The 25,358-nt window shown below is 32.6% G+C and overlaps 1 protein-coding gene across 3 annotated transcripts in view; it reads right to left on the bottom strand.

The window, feature by feature from the left end:
- Positions 1–13,219: 13,219 nt before the first annotated feature.
- The window catches only part of LOC145296656 (TNF receptor-associated factor 2-like), a 60,445-nt gene continuing 48,306 nt past the window's right edge, over positions 13,220–25,358 (bottom strand). For all 3 annotated transcript variants that reach the window (XM_080142612.1, XM_080142596.1, XM_080142604.1), the window contains exons 5-7: positions 22,864–22,938; positions 19,017–19,082; positions 13,220–14,121 (exon numbers count right to left, since the gene is read on the bottom strand). In XM_080142612.1, the coding sequence (XP_079998738.1) occupies positions 13,372–14,121; positions 19,017–19,082; positions 22,864–22,938 (891 nt within the window). In that variant the 3' untranslated portion in view covers positions 13,220–13,371. The remainder of the gene's footprint in view (positions 14,122–19,016; positions 19,083–22,863; positions 22,939–25,358) is intronic.

Here is a 25,358-nt window from a genome sequence, read left to right as displayed (position 1 = left end):
TAAAAATATTGTCAATTGCTCCATCAACAAAATGTTGGGTGTTTAATAGACTTGCAATCAGTGCTGGTGTGAATAAAATTCGAATTTTATAAGTGAACTGGTTGCTGTGTTGAGAATTTTTATCTGAAATGAAGAAAAACAGTAAAGATATCTTAAAAAAAATCAGCACATATAATGGCCAACATTGGCCTCCACAGTAGACTTAGTACAGAATTAAATACAAGATAGGAACCAATAACTAACTAGTAGATTAGAACACTATTAAAATCATATATATATATATATAATTACACAGATAGTTGTATAGGACGCGTGACTTGTAACATAGTAGAATGTAGAACTAGATAAAATATAAAAATTCAAATCGAGGCATAGCCAATAGATTGCGCCGTGGCCCATACGGTTAGGTCGTCAGTATTGCACACTTCATGCTTGCGATGATCTGGGTTTGCGCCTATGTTGGAGCACATCACTGATGAGGTGCAGTACATCAAAACCCACTTTGGGTTGTCCGTTGTCTATGCAATTGCTCGATTCCATCTAATTCTGGGTTCTAGCTTTATCATAAAAAAGTGTATGTGAACAGGAATGGAAAGAACCACTGTCCTATTTCTCGCGACTGCTGGATACAGCGATTTTTTATGTAGATGTTATTTATTTGTTTTTGTTCACAATACTTTTTGAATGAATCGTACACGACGAAACACTGCAAACGATACTTTTTGAATTAGTCGTAGACAACGAAACACGTGTCAGTGGATAATTATATTTTAAACAATATATACATGCTGCTCCTCATTTGAGGGTACCAAATTGGTAAAAGGGAAAGTTATTCACAACTTGCATTTAGGTAAAAATGCTCTTACATATAAATAACTGAATTTTTTCAAAGAGTATCGCAAAAAAAAACAAATAACATCTATCTATCTATCTATATCTATATCTATATATATATATATATATATATATATATATATATATATATATATATATATATATAAAGCATTTAATAAGAATAAATGTTTAATTTCAGTTGTGTCTCCTGCGGTTTGCGGTAGCCTAGTGGTTCGGGTCTTTGCTAATGAAGCCAGACATGACTTCTGTTGCCGGGATTCGAGTCTCTCGACTGGCATTAATTGTGACACCCTGCACTGATGATTCCCGAAAGGATGAAACATTAGTGTTTGTAGGTATTTAATAATTGTTATAGTAAATAATAATGTCAGCCCCTTTAAGAAACTTGTTTCTTATCGTTGAGCACTTTTAGTTGTAATAAAGTCGGCCAACTTAGCTCATACGCCCAGATCGCCAGTTAATGATTAGATCATTTGCTGACACTAAAAGCATTTAATAAGAATAAATGTTTAATTTCAACTTTTATTTCTTGCGGTTGATGGTAGCCTAGTGGTTCGGGTCCTTGCTAATGAAGCCAGACATGACTTCTGTTGCCAGGGTTCGAGTCTCTCGACTGGCGTTAATCGTGACACCCTGCACTGATGATGAAACACTGTAGGTATTTAATAATTATTATATAGTATTTTATATATAAGTTAGAAAAATACCTAGCTACCTATGTATTGAGCACTGTTAAGTAAATACTTAAAGTTTACACATAAAATTATATTTTCGTATATTAATTTATGTGATTAAATGAAGTAGTCATTATATATATATATATATATATATATATATATACATAAATATAAATAGCACATTTTCTTGAGGTGAAGCAGCAAATTTAAAATTAAAATTAAACCCAGAAAGTACTTTTATCACACAAATATGATTAATATTTAGCATTTATAATTTAAATACAATTTTGGGCATATGGCCCCACAGCTAGCGCATATATGGCATAATCTAGAGTAATTTCACAAAGTTTATGCATTAAATTTGGCTGTATTTTGACATTAATGCATCGAATGTTGTCTTTCAAGTGGTCTACTGTGTCTGGTTTAGCAGTGAAGCCATGGAACTTTACATAACCCTAAAGAAAATAATATAATGGGGTTAAATCGCATGAACGAGGTGGCCAGCTGACAGGTTCATTTCGTGAAATTATTCGTTCATCAAATGTTTAAAAATGATTTTCAAAGTAAATTTGCACAGAACTGTGCGTGAGATGACGCCACAGCAAGAAAGACAGAAATACACGTGGGCTGAGAACAACAGGAAAAGACGTGTCTTAAACTTGGTCAGACAAAGACAGAGTACCATGTGTTTGACATGGTAGAGTTTTCTTTAACATGTTGGAGTATGAGAAGACTTTTAAATAAGAGACAAGGCGTTATTTTGAGAAGTACCTGTAAATAAATGTCTGTTTTCACTGAAAAAAAAAGAGTGAGTCAAATTCTGTCTTTTTCTTTGTTTTCTTGCGACTGTCTGCATACAACGTGTAGGTCTTGAGAGTTGACATGTAATGACTACGGTATAATAGTGCTGGGATACTTGGGAACCAACTAAGGTCACCCTGGATGCCAAAGAGGAGAGGTACTACCTCTCTGTGAACCCTTTAAGAGAAACAGTCATGTGTAGCAACATTAGAGATGAATAGGGTAACCACTAGAACAATGTGATTCCTCACTACACAGGGACGCTCATTCACTATCGAGAGGCTATATTTTATGCATGACATAGTGTTGAGACTCATGAAAGTCAAAATCGGCTTTGAAACCTAGTAAGTGATGCCTTTTCTCTTCCCTACAACCTCTTTCCCACAGAAGAGATGTTGCAAGCCTGTCTCTGCTTGTCAGGTAGGATTAAAAATTAGGCAGAGTGGAATTTTCCATTTAAGATGAGAAATAGGCTACCTGTCCTGGCCAAGGCGTCATTCGCACAGTAAGTGGATCTGACAACTTATAGAGGATCAGGCCTCTTTCATCTGGACCATCAGAAAGAACAGTTGGGCTTTTTGATAGCTGCATCCTCTCCCTATAGAGGATTCGGTTGTTTGATGCATATACATGTATACTCTGAAGAACTGTTACATTACTTTCCCTCCAAGGGAAGATTTAAATATCTCACAAGTTACAAGCAAATAAAATATACAAACCAGCGATGTAATCACAAATCATAACGGCACAATTATTTCCTACATCATGTTGTCTACTCCTCCATGATTGGGGAACCTGGAGTTAATGTTTCACACAGCACAAAGAAATCAACAATTTGAAGAATAGACTTTTTATTGAGATGTTGGTGTTGCCTTCTCTTCTGCCAATAACTTCCTTTTAAAATTCCTAAATATTTGATTCCAACTCAGACTCCTTATTTCAAATACTATATTTTGATAATTTGTATTATTTGAACTACTGTTCTCATCTTGAGTGTTATTCTCACATTTTGGCCAATGTAACTTCTGATCTTAAGGCCTGTGGTGCAGTATTAAGTAATAAATCAGTTCTAAGTGACAGTTTACAGGGGAATGAAGATTCAATCCTCAGTATGAGTAATACTAAGAATACAATTACAAATTACTTAAGATGTCTACATGATCATGACTGTAGGAATGAGCCATGTGATGTCATACCTGCTTCTAGTATACATTAGGTCGAGCCGACATCTGAGTACATAAGCCAAAACTGATTGAACACTATTTTCTGTGATTTTCAACAAAAATTATACTTGCTCAATACTTGACAGAATTAATAAAATTCAAAACAGATTTTTAAAGACCAACTGCATTTGCCGATCCTTCTTTTTCTTATAATATCGTATGTAACAGTAGTTGCTGAGAATAAAGGTACAGTGACAAAGAGAAAAGGAGATGGACACCTTGACTGTTACATTATTACCGAAACACCATCAGTGAATTCTATCAACGGAGTGGACAAAGAGTAAGGATTGAGGAGATCCCCACCCTTCAGCTAATGATACATAAATGTAACTAAGTAAAATCGAAGAGATGGGGTTACTTGTTATCTATTTTGGTGCCGTTGCAACATCTGTGAAAAGATCCAGAAAACAAGCAAACACGAGATGAAATAAAATTTTGAGGCTTTATTTTACAAACACATGTAACATAACAAAATAAGCTCTGAGGAATTGTAAAAAGTAAAAACAAAATAAGAGTATACACTCTTCCATATGCAGTGGCTTTTTCCTCTTTTTTTTTAACAATCATTCTAGCAACTTAACAAAAAAATCAAACATTTGTTGAAATGAAGTATGATTCAGCTCAGTCTTAGGAGGCACATTCCCATTCCTCAGACATTAACTCTTCCTTCAGGAGGTAGGTTGACATACTATCAATTGCTTGAGACACTCTTACATGTTTCAGCATTTGTCCTGGAACAGTTGGATCCGTTCCACCTACAGAATTTACCACATCCCAAACGAAAGTTGACCAGAAGTAGCAGATATGAATCACAGTTCCAGCAGCACACCCCCATAAAAGCGAGGACCCAGAAATAGCTTAGCATTCTGTTTCACCATCTTAAACAAGTTTTTCAGCTGGTTTTCCATGTCATTTTTTTCCAACTTTGAGGAGGAGCGGATTCAACGGCTTCGTAGATGAAAACATCTGGGTTACAGTGGAACCAGTGAAGACGTCTTGAGAAGAGAGCTTGCTGTAGAAAAAATATTTTGTAGTGAGAACAAACACTGGCATTTGAGAAGACCTGTTGCCAGTGAACACGAATGATATGACATAAACACTAGTGATCAAGCACTTCAAGCTTTCGAAGGTCACTTGTTCTTCTCGGCCAAGTTTCACAACCGTACAGTAGAATGATGCAGACTTTAGCACCAAGTTTGATTTCATATCTGAGGAATACTGACGGATCTCTTCTTGGCTATTTTTGTATTTGAATAGTGTGCCAGTTCAGGAACCAGTTTTTTGGTCTCCAACTTCGGACATCGTGCCATATTTGGTTACAATAGAGAACAAGTAGATCTCTACAAGGGTTGCTGTTTATAATTGTTAAAGATAATGCCACTGCCTTTTTTTTTTTTTTAAATAATTCTGTTATTTTCGTATGATTTTGTAAAGTTAAAAGCATTTTTTTTATAAAATATGTATAACTTTAATGAATAAATCGAAATCTGCTTTACTGTCATTAGACTGAAAGTTATTGATGATACGTCTTAAAATGGACAAAATGGGATGGACAGATATGTTAAGAAAAAAGAAAACGTAAAACTCTGCTGCTTTCACTTTGACTTAGAACGTTGGCAACCTTCATGTTGTTCGCCCCTGTAAATACCCAATGTCTTTCTAGGAAAATTATCGGGAAAACCGATGCCAGCAATAACATCTTCAGATTCATATGATATGATGACGATGATTACAGTCATCATATGTAGCCTGTCGAAGCGATGACGATTATTTCATGAAGCCTTCCAACCCATAATCACACTTCTGCACGTGATTCTCTTTCACGTTATCTTGCTAGTGTTAATATTCAGCCATTTACAGTTTATTTTCACTGTATTTTTTAATTTTTTTTTTTTTTCTTTCTTAGCTTTTGTCTATCTGAAGAAGATATAAATCATGCAATATAAGCATAATTATTACAACTTCTCTAAATTTGAATGTCTTTTTTTTTTTCTTTTTAATTTTTCTTATGGTATTCACTAATTCTATCTGGTCCATCTATATAATATTCTGTTTGTTCCTTCCTTTGTTAGTCCGTACTCTCTCAAAAATGCTAATACAATTTTTGAATGTAAAAATCGCTTAAAAAAAAGAAAAGAAAAAAAAAAAGACCAAATTCGTGAAATTTAGCTTTATAAAGACCAGTCTTGCAACCTTGGACAAGAACATAAAAATTACCTCCCTTGATGTAGCCTTGTTTTCAAATATCATTATAATATATGATCATTGTTGTAATGGTGTAAAGAAAGAACTCATAGTAATTTTGACGTACAGCGGTTCTCCACCCAAAAAAGAAGTCAGCAAAACATTACAAAACATTCAAAAGAAACAGGTCAAACAAAAGAAGAACATTATTTGGTAAGAGGTGCTGAAGGGAAGGAGTAAATTAAAGATTGCCTCTTACAATGCAATTTTATTATTTGTATTGAACTATGTAGCACAATATTACTTTTTTAGTATTTATTAGTACTTATAAATTATCTCATTTGGGTCAGTTCTATGTTTAAAATACAATGGGCACTATTTTTATAGAAATGTTAATAAACTCATATTTGCTGTGTGTTATTGGCTTTGGTGTCCAAAAACTAATTTGTTGTGCTATTCCAAAAAAATATTAGCTTTATCAAAACATATTTGGTGATTAAATATATTCCTTATACCATGGAATTTTCACAGGTTCTGCTAGTTTGTAATATTGTCTCTGAATTAATAACAGCTTCTTTCTCTTAAGGTAGAAATCATGCAAAAAAACAAAAACAAAAAAAAAAACTAAACACAAATTTTCGAGTTGTGTTTGTGTGTATATATATATATATATATGTACATACATACATACTTCTAATATAACTTAACAACATAAAATTTTTGCAATAGTTAGTGTAATACTAGAACTATAAAACATATTTTAATATAATTATATAAACCAAATCAAACGTAAACAAAATTCTCACAAAATTCACCAAAAAATTTTTTTTTATTTGCAACATACAATGGTTTTGATCTACCACCAAGATATCGGTAATGTTCAAAAGGCACTTTATTACTCAATGAGGCCATCTTATGTGCTCCTAAAAACGTGAAGGATGACCTCATTGAGAAATAAAACGCCTCATATATTTTGAATATTACAAATATCCTGGTGGTAGGCCGAAACAATTGTATGCTACAAATTATATATGTATATAAACTAAATGAAATACTGAAACGCTGTAGGATTACAGATTGTATAATGCTGTAAACATAAAGTCCAAATAAATATTAATATCAATATTTATATGACAGATAAAGAAAGCTCAATATGCGAGATAGAGCAGTAATATAAATGGAACTTCTACGTTAAATTATGTAAAATTACAAAATTTATTGTTTGACAAATGAGTACAAATAATTATTAAAGTTTTTTTCCTTAATCCATGGATTTTCAATGAATAGCTCATTGAAAATCCATGGATTAAGAAAAAAAACTTTTATTATTTGTACTTATTTGTCAAACAATAAATTTTGATTTAACTCAGAATCTCCATTCATATATATATATATATATATATAAGAATTAAAGTTAAGTTCTTTAGATTAACAATATACATAAAAAATATATTCAAGTTAAGAATTCATTGTTTAAAACGAGGAATATATGCAAAAGAATTATATTTATTTTCTTAATCCATGGATTTTCAATAATGGCTCATATCATCAGAGGAGATGAAATGCAATTAGCAAAATTTTATTTCATTTCCTTTAATGATATGAGCCATTATTGAAAATCTATGGATTAAAGAAATACATATTCTTTTCCATATATTCCTTGTTTCAAACATTAAATTCTTAACTTGAATATATTTTTATGCATATTTTTAATCTAAAGAATTTAACTTTAATTCTTACATTTATATTTTGCTCTATATTTATATATTGAGCTTTACCTTTTTGGCTGGGATGGTCTTGAAATTATCATCTCACCATAATATTTAATGAGACAATAACTCATTTGTTCATATAATGTGATTTAACTTATATATATGTATATTAACTGACCCACCCGGCATTGTCTGAAAGTATTTGCAGATTTTTTTTTATTTTCTTCTACCTGATTCATTTGTAATATTGTCTCTGAATTAATGTCAGCTTTTTTTCTTGTGGTTTTTACATATGTAAAGAATGTATAAAATATATTGTAGTGACCTCCTCCTTTCCTTCTTTTTCTCATCAAATGTCTTAGTTTAGTCATGATCGCACTTCGCCATTTAGTTTTCTCTTTTATGTAATGTTGCAAATTGCTGGTACTGACATTTATTTTGTTTCAAATTAATTTTCACTGTATTTTTTTTTTTAAGTCTTAGTCTAGTCATTCACTAATTTCTCTTTCGTTCACACACTTGAAAATACGGCAATCATCTTTGTAGTCATTCAAAATTCATTTTTTCCAGGTGAGATTCTTCTGTATTAAATTGTTGGACTGAATGTTCCTATTATTTCAGTATTTCCTCATCAGTGACCTTGAACTTCCAAATTGCATTCATACTCTCCCCAAGATGATGCATCATGTAGCCATGCAATCTTTTAACTTCAGTAATGGAACAGTATAGAACAGATGGGTATGGCTCTCTCAAAATAAACATAAATAGCATAATGGTTTCCAATGTGTATATTATAAAAGCAGCAATCTGTGTTCAAATCTTGAAAGAAAGCAAGAGTGCGTAGACAGTTGGGGACACAAGTGAAAACTGCAGTTCCAAATAAATTAACACAAAACTATTTGATATACTTACGTATCAAGCAAAAATAAGTATCTACACCAAAAATTAGGAAAAATTTTAAGTAGAATTTAATGTAATTTAATTCTACTTTCGCCATTGATAAGAATGGAAATAGAGTAAAACAGGGGGAGATAAATCAGTCATTATCTAATCAAGTAACAATGAATGGTGAATCAGCAAAAGGTGAAAAACAACTTTTATCTTTAACTAGCAGTCTGCTGGAAGTTACATAAATATTATATTTTAATTCATACAGATTGTTTTTATTTATTATCATAGAGCCAATTCTCCATTCATTATTATCTAATATATATTAATGATTTCAAAAGTTTTTTTTACAAAATATGACTTGAGTACCCTCCGCTAGAACTGAAACCAGAACGTTTAGTGCTCCAGCCTTAGTTGTTATTTAGCTCTCCAGTGACATACCACCTGAGCTATGCACATATGGATACCAAAAGTTAAAAATTAAGCAACTTTGAGCTATGAATGTTTAATTTTGAGCATGCACAAAAGAAACAGCAGGAGTAATGTTTTATTTGCTAAGATCAACCGATTTGTTTACAATTTTGTCCCCTTAGCAGCAATTTTTTCCAGCTAAAAATCAAATAAAAAGCATGCTGCAGGTCCAAATATCCTACATATCAAACTTCAATTCTGTAGACCAAATATTCAGAGAGGAGTTTCGTAGAGACTTTTTGCAAACATATTAACAAGGTCACTTTTTTATATATATATATATATATAATTTTTTTATTTGCTAGAATGTTTTCATTTTACATTCTATGCAATTATGCAGAATGTAGAAATTATGCATAAATACAATTCAGTGTAATAGTTAAAAAAAATCAATCATCTAATAAGAGCCATAAGAAATGAATAATTAATTAACGATTGTTTTTCAAAGGAATATGCAAATTAGTTAACCTTCATGTAGTCGTTTGCATATCCATAACCGAGTATATTAATTTTTTTCATAATTTTTAAATAAAAAAAGTAGGCTTTTAATATCAGTGTCAGAACGAGACAAAACTCAGCTTTATAGGTATATAGATTTAAATTCTACTCAATAATTTTTTCTGCAAATACTTATTTTTTTCATGATATGTAAGTGTATCAAAAAGTTTTTACTTTAAATGTGATTTTCATCCGTGCTCCATACTGTATAAGCACAGAGGTAAAAAATTGTAATTTCTCTACTTTTTAGACTGGCAAGAAAAAACTTTTTTCCATGATGAAGATGATGGTGATCATCGTTATCATCATCTTTAGCTCATCGAAGTGACAATGATGGTTTTATGAAGGTCACACTGCCATGATAATACTTATCCATTTAGTTCTGTCTTTTATGACATCTTGCCAATTGTTGGTGTTGATATTCCTTGAATTCCAGTTTATTACTGATGCTAATGTTTCTTTATTTTAACGGGTGCTTGGAGCAAAAGGTGAACAGAAAACCTTGTTTATCGAGAGAGACATTTGAGTTGATGCAATTACATTTCTTTTCAACAGTTTCATGAAATGATTTGCAAGAAATTTGATGTGTTGTTAATCTCTACGCTATTTAAACACCATTATCTTGACAGTTAATTTATATGACAAGATAATTTTGCTTATCCCTATGCTATACCGTGCAGGGAGTATTGTTGCCACATCTGGGCTGGCGCATCAACTGCTAGTCTTTCACTCTTGGACAGGGTGCAAAAGAAGAATTGTCTGTCAAGCTCCAACCACTGTTGCATTGCCGCACTGCACTTGTTTTATACATACTGTTATGGAATGTGTTCCAATGAACTTATTGAACTTGTAGCCCATCCCTAAACATAAATACCTCCGACCCATTTAAACTAGCAGCAAAATTCCACCTCTTCACTGAGAAGATAATTTTCTACTCTAATAACTGCTTTACTTTAACTGCTTGTCTCTGGAATTCCCTCCCTGCTATTGCATACATACAAGAAATTTTGGGGACAAACATCTTGTTGCACAACTGCTCATCCAGATTGCCCTCTTATAAATCTGGCCCTTATCACAGTAGATGTTTATACTTTGGTGACAACATGCTTTGTTTTGGGTAGAGAAAAAAAAAAAAAAAAAAATTAATAAATTAGAAAAACAGATGCTGGTCTATCTTATAGCTGGAACCCTAATCAGTGCTAGCACTCCGAATTAGGATTTAGTTGGAAGGAATGCTAAAAAGTGGCTGGAAACATTCGGATATTACAAAACTCTCAAACCAAAGTTTCATAATCAGATTCAGTTTCTGTTATAATAGTCAGTGTCGTGGCATTGAAAGGTATAAAGTTTGACTCCAACTTTAGGGTTCACAAAATACCTGCAAAGCATAGAAAGATTCTTTTTTAAACCATCAGGTTAGACTCCTCTAGATTAGCTGAAAATTGTGGAGGTGGACCTAATCTAAAAATTTACCATATATACTATAGAACCATTACTTATCAAGGCCCGGAGGCCACTCAAGGATGAGTGTTAATGGTGCCAGGTGACTCAACATTGTGAGGATCGGTGATAGTGGAAATTGGAGGACTTAATTTATTTTAATAGACAGTTTATCTAGAACTTGTTTTGGACATGAAAACAACTATGGAAGTTGAAAACAACTGGGAAGCAGCTCCATGATATTGTGTTCTACAGATGAGCAGTTTTGGGAAAAAAGCTCGCTCATGGAATTTTCATTTAGCTTTAGGCACAAATAGGAAGTTGTTGATAGTGGTCGTAGCTAGTTGAGTGTTTGCCATGAATGCCTTATAGGGAGTGTCACAGAGTGAAGCTCAGTCAAGCACCTGCTATGAAAATAACGATAGAGCAGAGATAAGCTTGCAGTGTCTCTTCTATAAGAAAAAAGCAACATACTGCTGATATGTTAATTTTTAGAGTCTATCTCCACCCTCACAGGAATTTGTGATATATTTCCATTTTATAGATGGCAAATGTACCACCTGTATTCAAACTGAAACATACTTACCTAAGCACTTTGGTTAATATAGTTTCAAAATATATCTAGTTATGAGAGTTTATCTTGGAAACCTTTGTAAGAATTTATAACATATTTTCATTCTATGGATGTCTTGTGTGAACGCAGACACCACCTTTGGACAGGACAGGTACTACGCTTTGATCCCAGCCCGAAGATCAGGAAAATACATTTTAATTAGGGTTTCACATTCGTCCATGAATATTAATAGAGTTACTTTGTGAAGGGTGACCCCTTTTGCCACATACGGATGATCCTTTAATACAGTGATGGCGATTACAGGCTAAATTTGCACAAAACTGCTTTGACACACATCACACAATGCTGGGCGCATCAAACTCAGTCGAGGATGCCAAGGAAGGCTATCTTGGAAAGGTATTATTTCTCTTTATCAGCCTTTAAATCAAATAAGCTATATTAAATATAATTAGGAGGTTTTGTGTTTCATTTTGATATTTCACAAAGGACTGTTGGCTGCCGTGATTAAACTCAAGTCATATAAATAAAAAAAAATTTTTGTTGGAATTTGGAAGCACAAAAATAATGCGTGTATGTTTAGATATTTGTGAAAAAGTACAGTTTTTTGCCATTTTCTTAGCAGGGGTGGAGGGTGGGGGGGTAGTGCTTCTAGTGGGTAAATCAGATTTCTTGGAGGTCATCAATATTCATTTCAGTTAAATAATCATTTACCCTAACTGGATTTTGAGCAAACATTAATAAAGGAAATTACAGACAATTGCAATGTATATAATAAAGACCAATGTGTTTGTTTATCATATATATATATATATATATATATATATATATATATATATATATATATATATATATATCCATTCCATCATGCAAAAGTTAATGAGCAATAAAAACTGTCAGATAAATTCATTTCAAACGCTTAGAGGCAAAGGGGAAAAAAAAAAAAACAGCAAGTCAGACCTCTCCCTCTCCTTTCTTATTTTATAAACTTCGCTGATTATTTTATGTAGATTGAGCACTGTAGATATTTCTGATTATTTTTCTTCCAATTTGAGTAGTTTTTGATCCATTTATGGATCAAAACAGTGTTTCCCAGGGGTAACTAGTAATTGTTTCATGTAAATATCCTTGATTGATATTAATTTTTGATAGATTTTAAGCTAAAATTAATGAAAGTATTTTTAGATATTCATAAAAGAATTAAAATTTTGGTATATTTTACCGATTTTTGGTTGGTATGATTTGGTTTAGTTGCTTTGTTTTATGGCAACACCAAACCAATTTCTGGTAAGTAAATTAATTTCTTCTAAACCAAATCAGTCAGGTTTTCTGACTGTTTGCATGGAGTCATAAAACTCTATGCAAAAGTTTTGTGAAAAGAAAAACTAAACCATTTGGGATGAGGAGGAGGAAGAAAAGGCAAGAGGAGAAGGTATGGGAAATATTTAAGAGAGAGAGGAGAGAGAGCAGGTGAAAAAGAGAGATTTAGGAGGAGAGGGTGAAAAAGAGGCATCTAAGAGATTTAGAAGGAGAGGGTAAGAGAGAGAGAGAGATGTTAGAATAGAGGGTGATAGAGAGAATTCGAAGGAGAGAGTGAGAGAGAGAGAATTTGGAGGCGAGGGTGAAAGAGAGACTTCAGAGAAGAGAGTGAACGAGAGAAACTTTGGAGGAGAGGGTGAATGAGAGAGATTTAAGAAGAGAGGATGAGATTGAGGATGAGTTATTGAGTGAGATCTCGAGTGAGAAAGACAGAAAAGGATTTCAGAGATAGGAGAAAAAAAGAGGACGGAGAGAGATAATTCAAAGAAACAAGAGAGTAAAGAGAGGATATTTAGTAGGAAATGAATCTGCTCCATTATGGCGTCTCTTCAGAGAAAAAAGAATGAAAGGGCAGAATAGTTAACACTCAAGATTTTCTTTTTTATTTGGTTTACCAGTTCACCAGATATTATTGCATTCTTTTTTTATATTTCAATCTGTTGCTCCAGTAATAATAACACGTTTATTTTCTTGCTTCACATTTTACATTTCTATCAAATTACTGCCATGATTCAGGAAGGCATAAAATTAATGGGCATTTTTTCAAGACCCGTTTGATCGACAATGACCTTAAAGAAAGCTGTATTATTCCGGACGTAATTGTTTGGATTATTTAATTTTTCTATCTGAAAAAACAAAGGGCAACCACTAGCGATATTCATCTTATTTTCTGGACGTTGGAAAGAGCTACTTTTGGAATCAGGTCGAAAAGTATCGATAATGTGTTTTGATTCTACCTGATCCAACATCATCAGGGTCACTTTTTGTTTAAAGGGCCACATTAAAACTGCATCGTACTGCCCTTGCATTACCACGATGAACAATGATATTGTCTTTCCTTTACCGATTCCATCACCATTTAGATAAAGTCTCAGACACATTTTGTACCCAAAGTTGTTAGTATAAAATGGAGAGGAGTATATGCTTGTGCAGGTTCCACTGATGGCATCTTGCCGCCTTTTCTCAAAGTCATCAACCCGCCAGACGAGTATGCCATTGTAACTTTCTGGCATCATCTTAGTGACTTTGATCGCAAGCGTTTCTCTCTCTTTGATTTCGTTCACGAGCAGTTGCGTAAACTTTACCATATCGGCCTGAAAGACTCCAAGCATCCTATCCATTTTACTCAGCTTCTCCATGAGTTCTGTGGGATAATGGTTGTTGTCACCGCTGTTCATCGCAGAATTAACTAAGGATTTCAATTTTAAAAGATGTCCACAAAGATCTTGTTGAAGATGTTCTGAAACCATCTTCTGAGGAATCTGGAAAACAGGAAAAGGAAAACACTTGAGATTCATTTGATATATTTATTCATTTTTTTACCCAGAATTGAATTTCAGCACTGATTGTCTATTATTTTTTAATCATAATTAACCATAATTTATATTTAGCCATAATTTAACCATAACTTATGTATTTAACAAAATGCTTCAATTTTTTTTAACTATAATTAAATTTCAGCACTGGTTGTCTTCAAATTTGTGTTTTTAACCATAATTATATTTTTAATCACAATTTAAATAATTATATTTTTTTAATCATGATTAAATTTCATCATTAGTCGTCTGTCTAAATCGATTTTTTTTAACCATAATTAAATTCAAACACTAGTTGACTGTCTGAATTTATTTTTTTAACCATAATTATTATTATTAATAATAATAATAATAATAATTATTATTATTATCATTAAATTTTAGGACTGGTTGTTTTTCTGAATTTATTTTTTAACTATAGTTATTTTTTAAAACTATAATTAATCATAATTTATATAATTTAGCCATAATTTAATAATAATTACTTTCTTTAACCATAATTAAATTTCAGCACTGGTCATCTGTCTAAATTTATTTTTACCATAATTATTTTTTAACCTAGAATTTAACTACGATTTGTATTTTTTAACAATTTAACCATAATCGACCATAAGTTATATATTTACTTTAAGCATAATTATTTTTAACCTACAATTAACCATAATTTATATTTTTAACAATTTAACCATAATAAACCATAAGTTATATATTTAATTTAAACATAATTATTTTCATAAAACTTGTTTGTTTTGGAGCTGTTTTGAAACTTGTTTGGAAATTTAAATTGGGTTCCATTTTAATCTTTTTTTTTTTTTTTTAATTGCAATCGAAAGTATTTGAAAGAATAAAATTCAGCAATCATACTTTTCATATAAGAAAAAAAAAAACAAAGATTTTTTTTCATAAAAATTTGATTTCATTAATAAAAACGAAATAATTTAATTGTTAAATGAAAAAAGTCAGTTTGGTAAAATTTTTGGTATATTTTTTACATTAAGTTCAACTCACCGTTCACATTCGGAATAAAGACCCCCCCCCCCACCTACTCATGTTAAGAACGGCTTTCAGAATAGACACCCCCAACTTACCCATGTTAAGAACGGCTTTGGGAATAAACACCCCAGACCTTGTCAGCATACCCGAAAACCTATAAAAGTTGACATTTTTAATGTGAACGGTGAGTTTTCGATTTTGTTAGCGCACGTGCAACTAAAAAAAGAAAAGATTAAAACGGAACAAAATTTAAATTTCCTTTCCATTTTCAAGACAACCCCAAAACAGAGCGCTCTTGACAAGTTTTACCATTATTTTTTAACCTACAATTAACCATAATTTATATTTCAAAACATTCAACCATAGTAAACCATAAGTTATATTATTTAATTTAACTATCATTATTTTTTTTAACCAAAATTAAATTTCAGCATTGTTCGTTTTGTTACTCCTCACTCAATGCCACAGTCAAACAAGGACTCCATTCTGCCAGGTTTGCATCAATTCTTCTTAAATCAGTGCGTCTAGACAGTCAGAAAGCTATTTTGATATGAGATGCACTTGCTTCAACCCGTTTCACATCTACAAGGATCGTAAAATCTGCTGTCATTTACGGTACTACAGCTCAATATGCCAACACCAGAAACAACAAATACAGATGCCTAGCATTACAAGTTGATTTTTTCTTTTTTAGATAATTGTTATTTTATCAACTTGCATGAAAAGAGCTATGTAAAAGATGCTTAAAACCGTTTGAATTATGCAAATACCATCAGTAGTTCAAAAGTTATGAGAATTTCAGGTGCTAAAATTTATGCTTTTCCATGGACAAAGTGGGCTAAATTACGGCCCTCAACATTTCAAGAAATTTGGTAATTTCGCCACCATTTATTTATTTTTCAAGCTATTCACATGAAACTTGGTACTCTTAAGTAAAATTATGTGCTCTTTCTGTGCAGTCAAATCTGATATATTTCTTTACCATAAGCCATGAATTATAAATTAAAGTACAAATTCAATTTTTTTTTTTTTTTACACTGGCACATGGTATCATACATGAACTAAACTAAACATTATACTGGTATTTAAATATAGCTTCATTAAGAATAGGTATTTACCTGGCTCCCCACTGAAGGAGAGCTTAATCTGGGGTGTAGCCATTGAATGCCTAAAGAGCATTCATGGCTGGTATTTACTACTCCCCTCAAAGAAAAGAAAAAATTGAGTGAATTAATCTCAAAAATAAATTGAAGAAAATTTTTCATATAGATTTTGAATTTTTGTAAAAGATGAAAATTCCCATAGTCGACCAGAACTTATGCATTTTGAAACTAGTCCAATTTTCAATTTTGTAAATCCTCTCCCAAATCTGGCCCAAAATATACCCCTATTTTCTGAGATGCAACCATAAATTGTACTCTACATGAATCCTCTAGCTTTCACAATACAAGGATACTAGGAATTCTGATAAGCAACAACTATATATTCACCAGTTGATGGTAATTTTCATAATTTCTATTCTGTTGTTTTACTGAAAATTCAACTATGTAAACAAAGAAATAAAACGGTAATTTTTTTACCTTGTTTCCACCTTAACATTTAAAATGATTACTATTATAGGTTTTGGGGTAGGCTGAAAACAAATATTGCATTTAAATTTCTGCAAATAAGTAGTTTTTCAGAATATCCAGAAAACTACTTATTTGCAGAAAATTTAAATGCGATATTCGTTTTCAGCATACCTGCAAACCTTTTGAGGTAGTCATTTTAAAGAAAAATGTTGAGGTGGAAACAAGGTAAAAATTTACGAAATGCATCACAATGAAATTCTTTATCGAACCACCTAATTATTATTATTGTTGTTATTATTATTTAGATATCCTCAGTTAAAAAAAAAAAAAAAAACGGTTTTGTTTTTCAGATTCGAAAAAATGGTCTTGACAATAAGTTAAAAACAAAAAAAATTATACAAAATACTGTTAGAAACCCACCCAATAAATGTCACAAGGACATTTATTGGTTGGGTTTCTAACAGTATTTTGTACATTTTTAAGTCATTGTCGAGATTTCAAAGACATGAGATACCACATGGCTATTTTTCTTTTGCTTGTGTAATTGTCAAAATAAACAAACATTTTACATTAAATAAATACACTAAAAACTTATCCAACTAGGTAGAAGAGTAGCTTATCTTGCCTTTAGTAATATTTATTTGGGTACTTATGCACTTATGTTACCATGCTATTTTTTCAAATAATATTTTCAAATTAAATTCAAGTTTTATGATATCTTTCTTTTTATTTAATTGTTAGGTGAAAGTACAGATTAGTTAACAAAACACCATTCCCTCACCATATTAAGAATGAGTTTCTAAATAATGTTATTATTTCAGCATGGTAGCATAAGTGCACAAGTAGCGTTGACCACCAAAAAACAATTTTACTTTAAGTACAAGTAAAAAGTTATAAATACCATGATAACAGAAACACATGTACTTAGTACATTTTGTTGCCTTTTAATGCTTTTAGTACATTGTACTAAAAGTGTTAAAAACAACAATAGTTTTGGCTTGGTAATGTTTGGAAATCAAATTTGAAAAACTTGAAAATAATTTTTTTTTATTTGAAAAACTTGAAAATAATTTTTTTTAAATTGACAAACTCGGAATAAAAAATGAAACTGTTTTTTCTGCTTTTGTTTTGAAAGTAGAAAAAACAGTTTTCTATTTTTAAAAGAATACAAACTCGTTAATGTGCTGACTGTAGGCAGCTCAGCACATTAGCGCAAAGCGAGTAGTTTTCTTGTTAAATTCTATATTTTGTAATTTCTATAAAAGATAACATTTTAAAGAAATTTCAGCACAATTCATAATTATCAAAATATTTACATATTATACATGAAAATAATTCTGAAACTATTATCTATATGAAAATGGATGATATATACTGATTTAGCTTTTCATTTTTAACTTGAAGCATAAAAACATTGAACGCATAAAAGAAAAATAAATTAACATCATTGGGATGCTTATTCTATTCTCTTTCCATCAATGTAATTCTTTTAAAAATTGACCCACAAATAAAAAAGATATGACTTGTTGAAGTACATTAAGTATGTAATATTGCTGATGTCCATGAAAATACAGCATATGCTTGTAATACTAAGATCCCTATCTCAATTGAAACATCAAGAGTCTTCAGTCGAAACACTTTACAATTCCATACAAGATGTTGAACGGATGATGACACTTGTTGGAATGAGTCGAGAGAGATTACTTGGATACTCTCTTTAGCTATCATCCAAAGCAACTGTGGCGAATGTACTGGGAGGACATCTCACTTGACAGTCGCCCATAAAATTTGCAATGGTGACATGCTTAGTGTATGAGCATAGGCAGACCCAGCTTTGATACCGCTGATTTTATCTGTGACTCTTCAGTTCTGTGATAAACTGTATTATTTGTATTATTCAGACTACTGTTCTCATCTTTCACACAATGTTTCAGCCGATAATTTCTAACCTTCTTCAGGTATATCTTGTCAGACTCAGAAATCTTTCTTTCAAACTCAGGAATCTGCACAGAATTTCAAACCAAACCCTGCAGAGATTCACATTTGGAGCATATCATTAAACATTGGGCCTTGGCTTTTAAATGTCGGTAAGCCAATTGTAATCAAGCCCTGTACATCTGGGCAGAGTTTTGAGGTCACTGTTTTACATAATGAATGGCCCTATGTCGGATAGTGAGTACATCAGCTAGTGTTAAGATTGACAAGGGTCAAACAAAGTACAGATCAAAGTACCACAAAGTTTTAGAAATAAAAAAAAATGTTGTTTTTTTTACTTACTTGACTGCCGCAGTCTAAAGGACAAGGTATCATCTCCGAACAAGCATCTTTTCGATGAATTTCCAACTAGAACAAGAAAAAAAGAACAAATATTAAAGTTGCACTTACACAGGATAACCTAAAAAAAAAAAAAAAAAAAAAAATTGCCAGCCTTAATAAAATTTATAATCCCTTCTACAATCATCAATTGGCACAAATAAACCAGTCATGATTGACTTGTCCACCAAGTTTTACTTATGAATGTCCAACAGCCTTTGTTTCATTGCCGGTTGCTGGTATGTAGAAACACTTTGGTGATCGTCTCAACAGTAAAAAGTGTGATCATAAATGGGTATCATACTCATCAGAGCGTAACCCGACAGATTTTTATTGGTGAAGTTATCTAAAGAATAATGTCCATTAAAATAATATCCAAACTATTTTGAAAACTGATGAGTGTTGGGGCGATTCATTGGAATCGGGAGTTGGAAAATTGGAACTTTTTCCGGTATTGGAATAAGTATTGGAATCCAAAAAATTTTAGCCTAATTTCCGACCCCCCACCCCTAAAATTCTTTAAATTCTTTTTTCGGGGTTTAAAACTTAATTTTCTATTGCTTGTACTAAAGAGAAAATGATACATATTCATTAGTTTTAAACTACTAGTGAGTCTAAAATTTATAGATCATAACTAATTAAGGTAAAAATGACACCTAAAAAATTTCCTAGTAACAATGGCATACGTGGATAAATAAGAAAAAAATAGTACAAGTGGAAGATATAGATGAAAATTATCAGCTTATCAAAATCTTGGATGCAATACATGGAGGGAAAATATAAAGAAGTTTGTCAAATTAAAAGGAAAATTATATCTACATTTAGAAATAGATGAGGACACTCTGCTACCCTCTTCACTCTCGAAAAAGACAATTTTAGAATCAGAACCAGTAATTGTATCGGAATCAGAAAAAAATATTGGAATCATCCAATCACTAGTAATCACAGCCCAAATCAGGGTAGTGCTATTAACAATTTTTCACGTTTTTTTTTTTTTTTTTTACAAAGGAGTTATCACTTATCAAGGCCTGGAGGCCACTCAAGGATAAGGGTTAATGTGCTTACAGTGGTTAAGAGAAACATGTCATAGTCATCGTTAGTAGTGAAAATTTGGTAAATTGGATTACTTAAGGGGATGGCTCATTAAGAATTTGTTCACATTAGACTTGAAGACATACATATTGTACTCAGTTGGAAAGCAGAAAAATAGAACAGAGTTCCACAGGCGTGCAGTTCTAAGAAAGAAGCTTTGTTCATGGATGTAGATACATTTAGGTTTAGGCACGGAAAAAGAGTAGGGGAAATTATTTCTGACTGAAACTGTGTACATCAAATCAGGTAGAGACTGAAATTTATTTGAACTAAATGTGACTGGACTGAATTTTATTAATGGCTAGTTGGGATACCCAGCGTTTCCTGGGGAAAAAGTGTAACATATTTCTATTAAAACTTTAAACTCTGTCTCTTCTGCATTCCTGTTTTTCTTCTCTGCCCAGCCCATTTCTCTTTCTAAACATACACATACACTTTTATAGATTCCTCAGAAAATGAATCGGCATAAGAGAAATAAGTTCTTGGAAAAACAAATATCAGAACAGAAAAGCAGACTCCCTTCTCCCAATGAAATCTTCAGGTTACGGTCAAAGAATTAATTTTTTTCTAGATTTTAGATATTATTCATCCAGTGCAATGTTAATATCAACTTTGTGGGTATTTGTTTTCTTGTTTCTTACTTTTAGCTGGACATACATACTACAATAGACACACACATAGACAAATGCTCTTTATATAATAAATTCCATGGGTGGTATGTTGAGGGGAGTGGGCAGGTCACAGTATATGCAAATGCATAAGGTTCTGTTGTATGAGAAACTAGCGGGGGTACCCAGCGTTGCCCGGGTGTTGGTAGGTTTGTGTGTGTTGGAGGGGGGTGGGTAAATAAAAAAAGAAGGCTCGAAAACACCCGGTGGTGTGTGTGTAGATCAAAAAAGAAAGCTCGAATTAAAAAAAAAAAAAGTTTTGGGAGGGAGGCTCGAACCCAAAGCCTCGAGGTTAATAGTCTAACAACATACTGCGAGGCCACGAGGCCAGGAATCCAGGAACTTTCGATCAGTTGAAAATGTGCGTTTAAAAATGAATGTCGTTTTCCTAGGTCATAGCAGCAGTAGCAAACGAATTCACAGCGCGAATTTTGTCGTCGTTGTATGAAAGCGGGCGAAATAAAAGATTTTTACAACCACGTTTCATAAGTGCGATATTATCATCTGTGTAGCATACAAAAATTTATAAGAATGAGTGAGCAAGCTGAGAAGCCGGAAAAAAGCCTTTGGCGGTCATACAAAAAAAATGCACACACATTTTCGCTTTTATATATATATAGATATATATACACCAGCGGGGGGTACCCGGCGTTGCCCAGATGCTTATAGGTGTGCACGTTTGGGGGAAGGGATAAAGAAGAACAAAAAGGAAACTTAACCCTGTTTAAATATTAAAAAAAAATGATAAAAAACAGCGATTTTAAAAATGGAAAAAAAAAAAAAAAATAGGGGAGGGGGGGGCTTGGTGACTAGTCGGCTTGAACCCGGAGCCTTGAGAACCATAGGCCGAGTCTGAACAACTGCGCTACAGTGACAGTCAATGTAAGAGCGATTAAAAAGCGAATGTCAAACATCGCAGTTTTTAATGCGGTCAAATCGTTTTACTCCAGGATAGTTGACGGTGAAATTTACATCCAGTTCGAATCCAGTTTCGCTACATGCGGCGATCCGAATATGTGGAATATTTATCTTTTCAAAGTCGGGCAAATTAAATAGACAGGCAACCCCCATTGTTAACTGGTAGATATTATGATTTAGATGTGATATAAAAAGTTTTAAGAAGGAATGAGCCACCGAGAAGTTCAGCATAAAAAAGCCTTTTACAGACATACACAAAAAGTGAACACACATACATACACACATTTTCGCTTTTATATTTATAGATAAATCAAACTTTGCAAATGTGATTTCATAAATGAACCTTATTATGATGACTACAACTACTATGACATTCAAAATGATGGATATATTTGGCTTTGTTTTATGAATTCCCCAAAATGTTAAATCCCAACAGCCAATGAAATTTCACTTTTGTTTTTATTTTGTTTTTTCTTTATTCAAATGGAAAAGTTGTTTAATTTTAACTAGCCAATAAAACATGTTTTCTTCATTTCTATTTAAAAAACATTAATGAAAAATCTTTGTTAAAATCAATTGTTGAAAAAAAAAATTAGTAAATTACAAAAAATGATTGAGTAGATTTGCTAAAACTATTAAAAAAAAAAAAAAAATATATATATATATATATATATATATATATATATATATACACACATATATTAGTAATATGCCATACTCTATTTTAAAATCGTTGATTTTAATTGAAAGCAAGGGAGATAAGTTAATTTGGACCTCCCCTGGATTTTAAGAATTCTTTGCCTAGATACAATAAATCTCTACAATTTGATAAATTTTATTTTTACTTATAAGTATTTTTCTACTTGATCATTTTTCATAGTTTTTGGAATTTTTCCTAATTTCGACATGGCATGTAAGTATGTAATAATGTTTTTATCTAAAATGCATTTATTTTAAATGTCATTATACTGCACAAGTACCAAAAACGAGGCTCGTTATCTCCTTTTCTTTCTTTATTTATATAGATCTTAAAAAAAGATCTACATTTTAATCAACAATGATTACAGACGTATGAGCAAATCATAAATACCTAATTTTTTTATAAAAGCATAAGAAATTTTATTGATAGTTACCAATTTGCAAGGAATGTCTTTCGTATGACATCTACTGCATTCTAAAGGAAGCCAATCACAATTTAAACAATGTTGCTGAAAAACAAAAGTAAAATACATTAAATGCAATAATCGATAATATAAAAGCGAAAATGTGTGTGCGTTTGTGTGTGTGTGCGCATTTATTGTGTATGTCCGGCAAAGATTTTTGGAGGGGGGGGGGGTGCTCGGTGGGGTCACTCAATCTTAAAACTTTTTATGTGCTCTGTAGATTATAATATCTAAGATTTACGAAACAAACTCGCGTGTATCTTTAATTTCGGCGACTTTTACATGCTATTTTCGCGACATTTCTTGGTCTACACATGTTTGTTTGGTTGGTTGGTTGTTTTTGTTTTACGGCATATCAACCCTTTTCGAGTTATTTAATGCCGAATCCAAAGATTTTGAAGAAAAATTTTTTAGTAGAATATATTTGTTGTTTTCAAGTCGGTTTCTATTTAACCCATAGTTGGAACCCTAACAGGTACTACCACTCCGGGTCAGAGTGGACCTGGGAGCAATGGTAATTAAAGGGTGGCTCCACACTCCCCAAAGCCTGCAAGCTGGGGCCTCACCACTGGATATAGTTTACGGTCATATCTAGGACCCCCATTGAGGGACTTTTACCCTCTGCAGGGGGGCAGTCGGTGTATTCTAATGCCCCACCGACAGGGCCGTATGTGTTTGGCTTTTTAGTATAAAAGCGAAACTGAATCTGTAGCATAAGGCAGCTTCCTGGCACTTGTGACAGGGATGTCCAGAAAAGCAATGAGGTTTGATCAATGCGGGGGAAACCTCTTATATCAGACAATTGCTATTCATTTTGGCACTCTCCTATTTATGGGGAGGTTTTCCCCAACATCTTGGAGGAAACGCAGACACTGGCTTGCAGTGAAAGTTAAGTTTCCCCATATGGTGTGATGTTTGACCTCATTAAATTCACACACCTGTCATTTAACTTTTTAATCGTTAAATTAAAATTCTTTTCATTCCTCTCCCTTTGTGGCCGAGTGGGTAAGATACCAGTCTTTTTTTCCCTTTCTTTTCCACCTTCGCGTCAAGACTTCGGGTTCGAGCCTACTTTCCTACCCAAACTTTTTTTTTCTTTTACACCTCCAAAACACCCAAGCAATGCCGGATCGATATTGTTTTGAAGTCCGACGTCTTGGATGACAAATATCGAAAATTGGCAAAAAACATAAATTCCTTCACCCTTAACTGAGCAGTTTTCTACAAGGTGGGGGTCGGATTTTGCATTGCCATTTTCGCAAGTCATCATATTGGTTGGATTGACTATGTTTAATTTCAATGTTCCGAATCGGGAGATAGAGACATCGGCTAAGACGTCACATTTTTTCAACTTTTTTTTTTCTCCATCGCATTATGGGTTTGAGCCTGCCTGGCTACTACCACTTTTTTTTTTTTTTTTTTTTTAACACCTCTGCTTACTGTTGTTTTAATTCCCCCACCCCGCTACTACCACTTTTTATTCCCCCCCCCCCCCCGGGCACCCTCGCTACTGTTGTTTTGAAATCCGCCGCCCCTCCGTCCTTACTACACCACCTAAACACCCGGGCAAAGCCGGGCATTCCCGCTAGTATATCAAATAATTGCAGAAATGAGGTGCATAGATGAATAAGGTTGAAGTAGATGCATTCTGAAAACGGCAGACCAGCAATGGTATAAATATTTAGCTAAGAGAAAAGATATAAAAAAATTGGCTAGTGTCTTTAAAATACTAATGTCTTCTGCATTATTTGTATTATTCAGGCTACTGTTCTTATCTTATGTTTCCGTCAATGTAACCTCCAACCTTCATAAGAGACAGGACATTTTTGGCTACAATATGGTCCGAGTAGTATTTTCTGTTCACCAAAATCAAGATAATGCATTTTCTGAAGAGAATTAATGACTATTTCTTAATGTGACTTGTTAGTTTCTATTCAGACAGGCAGCAAATGATCAGCCTTTGCTCCAAAAGGGAAAATGTGACTACCGACCAAAATGGTATAATAATACCATATTTTATTGTCCTTCATTCTTTTTTTGTTTTTCCTTTTCTTTGCAAGAAGTCATTGAACCGTAACAGTTTCAAAATGAAAGACATAATTGGAAATATTATGGAGATATTATATGAATCAAAAAAAGAGAGAGAGGAGGGGAGAAAAAGAGAGTAAGAGAAAGAGCAAGAAAAGCAATCTGATATTGAAATAGGCAAGTAAACTATAGAATATTTATTTTGCTTACCATAAAAATTAATAAAAACAAATAAAATCAGGCTTGGAGAGTCAATGTTACATAGGATACATTTTATTCAAGGGTTTTCTTCGTCAAATATGCTTGGAATAACAACTGCTACAGTCGTGAAGTATTTCCAGCCATTATTTTTGTAGTCATCTTGTCTATCCCCTTTTCAACTTGATACATTTCTTTTCAGTTCTTTCACAATCTGTTCATCATTTTTACTTCAGGAA

The sequence above is a fragment of the Euprymna scolopes genome, chromosome 2 (assembly GCF_053919585.1).
Source record: "Euprymna scolopes isolate OS-2025 chromosome 2, ASM5391958v1, whole genome shotgun sequence".
NCBI lineage: Eukaryota > Metazoa > Mollusca > Cephalopoda > Sepiida > Sepiolidae > Euprymna > Euprymna scolopes.
This window is presented reverse-complemented; position numbering and strand designations above follow the sequence as displayed.